This window comes from Rutilus rutilus (assembly GCF_951802725.1).
Source record: "Rutilus rutilus genome assembly, chromosome: 4".
In the NCBI taxonomy this organism is placed as follows: domain Eukaryota; kingdom Metazoa; phylum Chordata; class Actinopteri; order Cypriniformes; family Leuciscidae; genus Rutilus; species Rutilus rutilus.
In genome coordinates, this window is record NC_140212.1 from 44,171,449 (window position 1) to 44,182,746 (window position 11,298).

Below are 11,298 nucleotides of genomic sequence, written 5' to 3' on the forward strand. Positions count from 1 at the left end.
TCACGGTCCTCGATTTCATTTCTCTCAAAAGGGGTTTTTGAACTGCTCTTAGTCTGACCCGTCGCCTAGGACCTGTTTGCCTTGGGAGACCCTACCAGGGGCATATAGCCCCGGACAACATAGCTCCTAGGGTCATTCGGGTACTCAAACCCCTCCACCATGTTAAGGTGGCAGTTCAAGGAGGGGTATTTAGAAACCCGCCAGCTCTATAGATCTGCTGTGGGTCATTTAATGTATGGAGTATCTAATGTATCAGGAGTGTGTCTGTGGATGGATTGTTAGTATCAAGTCATTGATCTTCTAGCATCTTTATCCTGCAAAGACCAAATACATTAACACTGCCACTAAAAAATTAAGATCAGGCAACATTTTATGGGAAAAATGCAGAATTCCAGATATTTTCACAGGTTTCACAGACTTATTCTTGCCACTATTATCACAGTGCAGCCTCATACACACAGTCCAGACCACATTCACACACACACTCTATCCTGGGTTTAGGCTTTATTCTGGATTATCAGTGAAACTGTGTTGATGAATGAGAATAGACTGATGAGAGATTCTACCCATAATGCTTTGAGCTGCATGATAAATCAGTAACAGTGAGATGTTCTAGAGTCTCTTATTGTCTCTTCATTACATTAATAACAGTGAAATAACATGTCAGAATAAATGTGTGTAATGGATCCTATAGACAGTCAGATCAGTGTGTGTTTGTGAGTCATTCATTCAGTCATTCAGTGTCACATAAATCATTATTACTATCAATATTACCATTGAGTTTGAAATGATCACAAACAGGAGTTATCAAAAATGAAATACTGCACTGTGAAATAATATTCAATACCTCAGAAGACCCGAATGACCTTCATGACAGTTTCTGGACATACGAGCAAAATACATCAACTGATCAAAATAAGAAAGGGCATATATATATATATATATATGGTTTGAAGTGTTGTTCTTAGATGAACTCCACATGTAATCTCATTGTACCTGTGATGCAGTTGCATGATGGGACAAATTAAATCTCTGCGCTTTAATCCAATGAAAATCATGATGAATGTGTTTAATGTCATGTGCAGTTTTCTAATGGCGCCACAGACAGAGTAAAGAGAGAGTTAAGGATGGTGTTTAATGTTTTAATGGAGGATGTCAGACACTCTCATTAGTTTCTTCTGCACGTTCAGAGACGGGCAACCCGTGTGATCTATACGATGACCTTTGGCGCTTCTGCGAGATGAGCCAATCCCACCCGATTATGACCCCTGTCATAGATGCTGTAAAACTGGGAGAGGAACACGTCCCCCAGGATCCAGACGGCTCCCGCGGGAGAAGGGAAGTCTATGGACTGGAAGCCGCTGAAGCAGATCTCCTTATTGTTCAACATCTCCTACACAGAAAACCATAATCAACCAAAGTCATAATCATTCATTCATTCATTTAAATCGCTTTTCCCTTGAAATAGTCCAGTAAAGCAAGGTATTCATCTTTTACACCAGGTACCACCTCAGAAAATATTTGGCTCTCCAAGTACCACCATAATGACCGATATTAAAAAACAGTAGCGTAGTAGGCCTAACTATTAAACCAGCCAGTTTTAGTCCTAATAAGAATAGTTATTAATGTCAGCCACTTTAAACATTGTAAATACACAGCTTGAACATTAACACTGCATTGTGCTGCTTACATACAGGCAAATAAAAAACTTAAATAATGATTCAATTAAAATGTACTGCACCTAAAAGTGGTTTCATGCATTCATTGCTAAGATACACACACTTGCGGCCTGGGCTCTTCCTCTCTCCTGCTCCAAATAAGATACCAATAAATTGATGTAGTTCGTTCATAATTAGTATTACCTTTTAACGCTAGATGTTTTGCTATAAATTACAGACATGGCATATCTGAGGACTATTTCTAATTTTTCTCAGTTATCTTGCTTTATTTCCAGATTCAACCATAAGCTTGTTCTTACATAGTAGAGCACGTTCGCACATGCGTACTCTTCGATAACGACAACTTTGTGATGTTGTTTGTGAATGTTCGTTGGAACGATAGTTTCGGGAAACACAGACTCATTGAACTGCTGATAACGACAGAACTTGCGCACATAGTTGGCTAACGATGCTTTTGGGAAACGCACCCCTGATCCGCACTTCTCTTGCCAGATTGAAGCCACAATAGCAGTTTCGTTGAACTTTTCATCATTTCATCATCCACCAGTAAAATTTATATTTAATTCAGTGGGTACCACTAGAGCAGGGGTGTCCAAACTCGGTCCTGGAGGGCCACTGTCCTGCAGAGTTTAGCTCCAACCCCAATTAAAAACACCTGAACCAGATAATCAAGATCTTACTAGGACTTGATTATCTGGTTCAGGTGTGTTTAATTGGGGTTGGAGCTAAACTCTGCAGGACAGTGGCCCTCCAGGACCGAGTTTGGACACCCCTGCACTAGAGGGATGTTCGTTAGAACGATGTTTTCGGGAAACACAGACTCGTTGAACAATGATGTTAACGGCCGTACCACTCGAGGGAGCCTGCATTGAGAATCAGTGCTGTAGAGACTATAGAACAATTCTACATAAAACATCTAAAAAACATCTAATGTTGAAATAAAGGGAGGAGGTTACATTAAAACCCTACAAGTACTTGGTCAGTTCAAGAATAATTTATGCAAGTGTACATTATTTATTTAAAAGAACCATTTCCATCTTTGTATTGTTCAACTGGTCGAGGTTGATATGGGATTTAGAAAGTAATTAGTAATGCTTTTAAAATAGAATAATTAGAACAGCACACTAAATACACTCTTGAAGTTGTAATTAGTAGCTGATAATTCATTACTTTTTAAGAGTAACTTCCCCAACACTGAAGCTGAGGTAGAGTTTGAACATGTGAATGTAAGACGGCACCAATTCATCTCAAGAGATTATGATGTCAAGCAGAACAGAGGTCAACCCGTGAACATTTTATAAGACCGTGTGTCCCAAGAAACACAAAAAGACTAGTTTTATCATTTCAGACCAAATCATTTCAGTATTCCGCTGCACTCTTGATTCATTAAAAAGAACCGTCGCAATATTGGCCCGCTGGTTATTTATGCTGAAATGTTTATTTTCGTTTTGTCGTGCACTATCTTGCATTGGTAACAAGCCTCCACAAGCGTTCATGTTTGAGGTTGCCAGATGTCAATAGTTTAAATCCCCCAAACAGAGCTTTTCTCTTAAGAGGATACGACTTCTGCCAGGTGTTTTACTTAATCTGTGCAATCTGGCAACCTCTCACACTCTCTCTCTCTCTACACTGCCACCGATGATCTGATAACATGATCTTCATTGAGATGCTCAAATGAAAGTGTGATGCAATAGCCAGTTTGTGTTTCTTCTTGAGCCACTTGTGCAGTTTGTGTGACTAAATCTGCCAGAGATCTATAATAAATCCAAACATCTTAAGTGTTATGAAGTGAAGAACTGCGTTATCAAGAATTTCATAACCAGCATGGTCCAATGATGATCTGAGCTAAATTTGGTGAAAATCTGACGAAAAGGTGTTTACAAAAAGCTATTTTTTCAATGACACACCAATACTTTGAAAAATACAGCATTTTATGGCAAACAGCCGACGCTAAAGGAAAACTGGGTAATTGATCTGTCACAGAATCTAAAGAGAGCAGTGATTTTAGGAGAAATGTTTCAGAAGTTTCAGTTTCAGAAGACCTGTAGGTGGCGCTGTGATGAAACTGCTCAGGTACCCTCAGCTCATGGTTGTCATTACACACACCAAGTTTGGCAAGGGTGGATTGGAGTTGGATGTAAAAAAAAAAAACTTTAAGTCTAAATCACTTAGGCTATTGTGATTGTCAAAACATTTGGTAGCCTCACTGAACAATTTTATTAAGTTTAGTGACAACATGTTACCATGCAATGACTGGTTGGCTACTGCTTTTATTATTGCTTGATACAAATTTTACAATTTCAATTCAGTTCTTGTGATTTGTTTCTGATCTTGTTTCAATATCTATTCATTTGGATAAATATTAGGTACAGTATATGCATGTTGATTCTTCTCAAGAAAGAAAATCTCACCTAATGCTGTAAACATAGGATTCAGAGAGCCCTGTCAGCTGGTATTATTAAAGGTTAAAAATAACAACTCAAATTAAATATAATTTAAAATATAAGTACAATGTAAAATTGCGTTCATGTTAAGTGTATTGTATCAAATTATTGACTTAAATGCTAGTACATAACAGTTAAAGACACCCAAGATAAAATGGGACCAAATTATGTCAAAGGGTGCAATGAACTTTGCATGAGAAACAATTTTTGTTTTTAGGCCTCAAGTTTGAGCTTTAGGTGGTACTATAAATTTGAGATTGAGACTCCAAGTTTGCTGTAGTAAATCTTCAAACTGTGTGGCAAATTTCATAACTTTCTTATTCACTGTTCTTTGGGCTGCCATAGACTCAATGGAAAAAGAAGAATGATTAGTCCATTAGTCAAAGTCCAAAGTAAACCTTGAGTTTGTGTTTTGTTGTACTCACCCTCCTGACATACTGCTCTCCAGTGAGGGAAAACTCCACACCGTTGATCATGAAGGACACTTCAGGAAGACTCCTGATCCTGGCACAGTCTAACAGATACTAAACCCACAAACACACAAACAAGACTTCATTTACTGAAGACGTCCATCAACATCAGTGAAGTCACCTGCTCACTGGATTATCTTTTACTGAGGATAACCGCTCCATACTCGCCTCTCCGGCCACGGTAGGCGTTCCTCCGAGGAACTGCTGGAGGAGCATGATGTCTTTCGCTGGGCCGCCGATCAGAGACGTTCCTGTGTCCACTACAGCTTGACAGCCATGATTACTACTATAGCAGAAACTCAGAGCTCCCTGAACCTTCACACTGGACACAACAAACACACTGATTTCTGCTGTCTTTAAGTTCACCACCATTAAAGACACTCGTGTCACACTCACCCATCTAATCTGACCTGCCAGTAACCCTTCTGAGTGACTGGAGCCCAGATGATGGGAGAAACGAACCGTGTTTCATCCACTCCTCCGAACAGCAGCTCCCCTCCAAAGCTTGAGTCGCCGTTCCTGTAGTCAGGATCAGGACATACGCTCTTATAAGTACTATCATTTTGCACATTATAGTACTTACCGGTTACACTTTATTTCTATAGTCCACTTTAGACATTCTGCTAACTATAAGTAACTTTGCAGCTACATGTCAACTCACTGTCATTAGAGTATTAGTAGACTGTCTGCTTAATATCTGCTAACACTTTATTTTGTTGGTCCCCCAACAGACCTTCTATTGACCTTAACTTGGCAACTACAAGTCAACTTACTCTCCTAACCATAACAGTCCACTAATACTCTAATGATAGTGAGTTGACATGTAGCTCCAAAGTTACTAATAGTTAGTAGAATGTCTAAAGTGGACTATTGAAATACTACTTATCAAACGGATAAATGAATACGAATGTGAGAATGTCTCTGGGGGTGACATGTAGAAAACCTGATGATCATGTTCATGAACGAGACGTCAGAAGACATCATGGGAACCCTGTAGGGTGAAATCATTCTGATTGATGAATCCAAACGTAGTGTTTATATGAACGCTAAATAAAGTGATCGGTTGATGTGCGCATTTATATGTCACAAGCTTCTAATCTGGCTTAATCTTTCGACAGGACTGTTTTCTGTTGAATAGAGTTGCAACACAAGTCCATCCCCTGATGAATAACAGTGAGCGGCGTCTCATTCCCTCTTTCAGGGAACCTAAGGCCCTGTTTACACTAGAGCGTTTTCGTTTTAACGCGCATAACTTCAGCTACGGTTACGCCTGGCGCCACTCTACTCCAGACCTTTCAACCCTTGAAAACAGAGAGTTTTGGAAACGCTGCAGTTTCAGTTTGAGAAATCTGGGGTTGTGTTTCACTGTAGACGGACCAAAATTGAGACTTTGAAATGAAGGCATGGCTGCCCACATTCGCTCCCTGATTCGTCAAGCCCCATCACATGACCATTACGCTACTGGAATACGACGATACCAGACCAGCCTCGACGACCGTGTACACAGTAACATGGAGACCGTACTGCTCCATTCCCTCCATCTTTCTTGAGAACCAGAAAGAAAACCCTCTCCGCATGTCCTCGTGAGGAACTCTCTTTATCACATGATCTCTGAGAATAGACTGATCCTCTCTTCTTAATATTCTCTGCATCCCGTAACAAAACATCTGAGAATATGACACCATTTTACAGGCTGAATCACATAACCTGCAGCATCCATGGAAAAAACCTAGTTCAACACTACATTGGTCATTGTAAACCCTGAGTAAACACAGCCCTGGGTTATCTAGATTCACGTTTCACATTGCTCATAATTTACCTGGGGTCAAGTCAAGTCAAGTCATCTTCATTTATATAGCGCTTTTAACAATGTAGATTGTCTCAAAGCAGCTTTACAGAGATAAGCGTATAATTTAAGGTAACAGAGATTGTTTCGGCTTTATAGCAGAGTTAAGTTATTTCCATCTAAAGTTAGTTAGGGTCAACAATTAATCAGGGGTATATTTATGAACTGCAGTCTCTTATTGGCATTTTTTCAGAGTCAATGTCACTGACTAGACAAATGCAGCACACAACCCGTCTAAAGCCTCAAGTATAGCGCAAACCTTCATTAATCACCATTACATGCTTCACTTCAATACTCACAAATGCATATGCAATAAGGTCAGTCGCACAAATAACGGTCCACGTCTAATTTTTCACTGCATGTCTTTAGTAAATCCTTTACGTTTGCGCGAGCTGTTGGTAAATCTGGCCCTTAGTCCATACAGGCTTCAGACATTCCCAAAGCGTCAGTGTCTAAGTTCCTGATTTCATCAAAAAGCATCAAAGTGTGGATCAGTGGTGATTTCTTACTTGAGATAGAAGGAGAAGACGGGCTCATCCAGCAGGCCTTGCGCTATCATGCTGTCGAACACAGGAGAGCCGATCTCCTCTGCCAGCTGAGGGAAACCCAGACCCAGAACCCCGTCAAAATGAGCCAGGACGAAAGAGGAGCCCGGCTCATATACAGCCTCGCCGAACACCTGATTCTGGACCCTCACAGAGCCCACCTGAACCCAAACAAGGTATTTTCATACAATAAAGTTCTTGCCAAAGTGAGGCCACTGAGGATGAGATTTAATCCACATCATGAAAGCAAATCCACCTCAGAAATGGCCTTTTATAGTGTGAACGGATACCTTCAATTGTTCTCTGGCCATCACTCCCTGAAGGTGACCGGAGCCGTAATGGATGCCGAAGACTCGTCCGTCGTGTGCGTACGTGCTCGATTCAAAGGCCTTGAACTTGTGGTGCATCTCTGTGTAAACAACAGCCAGGTCACTTCATCAGCATATGGCAGTTCACACTTTAAGCGCGGGTGAATGTGTGTGTTAGTTACCGCACGCTTGGCTCACGCAGTAGGACGACGGGACCCAGAGGTCAGAGGATCCCGTGTCAAACACCACCGTGAAGTTCTGCTCCGGTTTACCCAGACTGATCTGACCGAAGAACTGCGCCTTCACAACACATGATTCAAAGCCAGTTTCAGTCTTAATATTTGGCCTTTTTAAAAGAATTTAATACTTTTATTCAACAAAGATGCATTAAATGGATCAAAAGTGACAGTAAAGACATTTGTAATGATTTCTGTTTTAGATAAATGCTGTTCTTTTGAACTTTCTATTCATCAAAGAATCCTGAAAAAAAGTATCAGTTTCAACACTGATAATAATCATGTGACACTGAAGACTGGAGTAATGATGCTGAAAATTCATCAAATTATGATCACAGGAATAAATTACACTTTACTATATATTCACATAGAAAACAGATGATTTACATTGGAATAATATTTGACAATATTACTGTTTTACTATATTTTTAAGCAAATATATCCAGTTGAACAGAGACGACTTTCAAAAAACATTAAACAAATCTTACCGACCACAAACTTTTGAGTTTGGGATTTTTTTGTTGTTGCATTTATTCCATATCTCTATAAATATATCAATTTTAGTTGATAGTGTACTATTTAAAAGACTTAAATGCTGCCATTGTAATGCATTGTCTTGTAAATATATTGCATATTCCATAAATAATAAAAAGTCATAATCCTTTGAAGACGCGAATGTTTCAAAGATAATTTAACATCTTTGCTGTTTTTTTTTTTACCAGTTAAGATGGGATGAAGACCACCTTAAAATGTCAACCCTCATGAATTAAAGTAAACAGCTGATAATTGTAGAAACATCAGCACTAAATTCCCGTTCTAAGAAGCATCTTTCCTGACATTATTAAACTAAAATGGTCAGCCCCATTACCATCAAACCCCGTTACCCCAGACAGCAGATCCGGCCCACATCTGGTACACTGGTAGGGCCGGATCTGGGCCGACACTGTGTTGCTGTCTGGGACCCTTCTGAACACATGACTTCATCGGTCTAAACCTGCCCCGTCGAGGCCGGTGTTTGAAGGAATGAGGCTTGGAGTGTGTGACAGCAGATGAACACAGATCTTGGCTCACGTCCATGTAGTTGTAGAGTCTCTCCTTGGCCCTGCCGCCCGTGGGCAGGTAGTGTTGAGCGGGGGGGAAGCAGTGGGCGTAGCGCTGGGAGAACGCGTCGGGCTGGTGCTCGCGCAGGAACTCCTCCAGCTGGCCGGCGGCGCGCAGGCGACCTCGCAGCGGGGGCACGCGACTCAACGGCACCCTGGGACGGCACAACACCTCGTCACCACCACATCTCTCCGAAACTACTCTCCTATTGAGAATGACTGGGCATTCTGTGGCCTAATATTTGTACAGTATCTGTGTTAAACTCTCAATTTCTTTGCTTTCAGAAGTGACTATAAAAGCCTTTTTAAATTTGGGAAACAAAATGTTTTTTTTGTAACACTTTACAATAAGGTTCATTAGTTAACATTAAAGTATTATGTAACACGAGCAATACATTTGTTACTGTATTTCTTTGATTTCAGAAGTGACAACAAAAGCCTTTTTAAATTTGGTAAAAAAAAAAAGTAGTTTTCTTTATGAAATCATGATTCATTTCTCCCAGTTCACATACTAGAAAACAGTTTAGTTTTGTGTTTAATAGAATTTTTCTACAAAATAGTTGAAACCATTTATTAATCTTGCAGCTAAATGGTTTTAATAAAAAATGTATAGTTAAAACCATGGCTAATTTTGTAGTTACAATGGTTTTACTGCAATTATGTGGTAAAAACATGATTGTCTTTATAGTTAGTATGATTTCACTGTAAAAACCATAGTTAAATCATGTCTGAAACACTCAAAATAGATCATTCATGGGCATTTATTGTGGTAGTAATGAGCAGGTAAGCCCGTTTTAATCCGAAAATAGAGTCAAAGCGATGAAGCGTGTTGTTCTTACCTTATCAGACTCTGAGCAAAGCCCAGCAGCCCCAGCAGGATCAGACCGGTCCTCATGGTGCTTTCGATCAAATGCTCACTCAGAGCCGCAGTGACTCCAGCCGATGCTTAAATGCAGATGTCAGGTCACCCCGGCCCTTTCACGTGTTGATTTAACACTCAGCAAACAGACCAGAGGTGAAGACACGAGAGCTTAGGACACACGTGCAAGTACAACAAGCTAACATTACTGTGCTTTTCTTAAATTTCTCTGAAATATAAACTTCTTATTCCCCGTTCCGGTTTCCCCAAGACTAAACAGGAATTCAGCACTTGGTGTTTGCATAGGACACGCTCAAAGAAAAAGACCATCACAATGTTTACAATATGAAACCTAGTAGTATGCAAGAAGCTGAAGATGTTCATCTCCTGAAAACCAGACGTTCGTCTATTGGATGTTCATGTTTATTAATTCGGCAGATGCTCTCGCCTAAAGCAGCTCGATGAGGAGCACCACAGATCCAGAGGGATTCACAGTTCACTGTATTTAGGTGTAGTTAAAATATGTAATAGGTTTATTATACAGACCCTTTCCAAAAAATTAGAATATCATGGAAAAGTTGATTTATTTCCATAATTCCATTCAAAACGTTAAACTTCCATAGATTATAGATTCAAGGCCCACAACTTAAACGAGTTCAAGTATTTAGCTGTTTATTAGTACATAATTTGGGCTTCCAGCTCATAAAACCCACGAAAACAGGATTTAATTTTTTTTGAATATTACATGAAATCACAGTAATTACACAGTGATACCATGGTCATTGAACCAGGTTTTGGTTATTTTGGCAGTGTGGGCAGGTGCAAATCCTGCTGGAGAATGAAGTCAGCATCTCCATAAAGCTTGTCTGCTGAAGGAAGCATGAAGTGCTCTGAACATGTCCTGGTAGACGGCTGCGTTGAGTGGACAGCACAGTGGACCAACACCAGCCGATGACCAACACAGACTGTGGAAACTTCACACTGGACTTCAAGCATCTTGGATTGTGTGCCTCTCCATTCTTCCTCCAGACTCTGGGACCTTGGTTTCCAAATGAGATGCAAAATTTGCTCTCATCAGAAAAGAGGACTTTGGTCCACTGTGCTTTATTAAATCCAGAGTCAACGCAGCCGTCTACCAGGACATTTTCAGAGCACTTCATGCTTCCTTCATTTTCCAGCAGGATTTGCACCTGCCCACACTGCCAAAATAATAGCTTCAGAAACCAAAACTAACACTGTAACTGAACTCAGGGTTCATACACATTTTAACCAATACTTTTCCATGACTTTTCGGCACATTTCCATGACTATGTATTCCTGAAAATGTCAGTCGACATTAGAGCTGACACAGAAGCCGCATCAAAACCGGCATTAGCCTACTATATTTACACTTCATTTACAATTGCATAAATAAAGCTATTCAATATTTAAATGAAATGATTTATAATTTTAACGTTTTAATTAAAAGACGTTTTACTTTAAATATGAAACTAAAACCACCAGTAGGTGGCGGCAAGTCACTGTCTTAATAAGCGAGTTGTTGGAGTCATTTCAACCGATCCGTTCAAACGGCTGATTCATTCAAAAAACAAGTGATTGTTCATTGAATCGTTAAAATAATTTGTTCAAAACGCGGATTTCATTAAATAATAATAAAAAAAAAATCATCGATGTCTGTTGGACTACGGCTTCATTATTAAATTCTCGTCGGCGATATAAAGTGAAAATTGACAATATTGTGTCCAAAAAGTAACTCACAATGTTAACTTTACTGTTAATTTACCTGTTGCATAAAATAAAAAGCACATATG

At 39.8% G+C, this 11,298-nt stretch overlaps 1 protein-coding gene across 1 annotated transcript; it reads right to left on the minus strand.

Moving 5' to 3' along the window:
* Nucleotides 1-1,128: 1,128 nt before the first annotated feature.
* Nucleotides 1,129-9,739, minus strand: nots (nothepsin). Its single transcript, XM_084407185.1, has 9 exons — nucleotides 9,468-9,739; nucleotides 8,600-8,783; nucleotides 7,475-7,592; nucleotides 7,275-7,393; nucleotides 6,949-7,145; nucleotides 4,990-5,112; nucleotides 4,762-4,915; nucleotides 4,549-4,647; nucleotides 1,129-1,393 (listed from the first exon to the last, which is right to left on the minus strand). The coding sequence occupies exons 1-9, from the start codon at nucleotides 9,521-9,523 to the stop codon at nucleotides 1,211-1,213; spliced, it is 1,233 nt and encodes a 410-aa protein (XP_084263311.1). The 5' UTR covers nucleotides 9,524-9,739; the 3' UTR covers nucleotides 1,129-1,210.
* Between the last annotated feature and the right edge of the window lie 1,559 nt (nucleotides 9,740-11,298).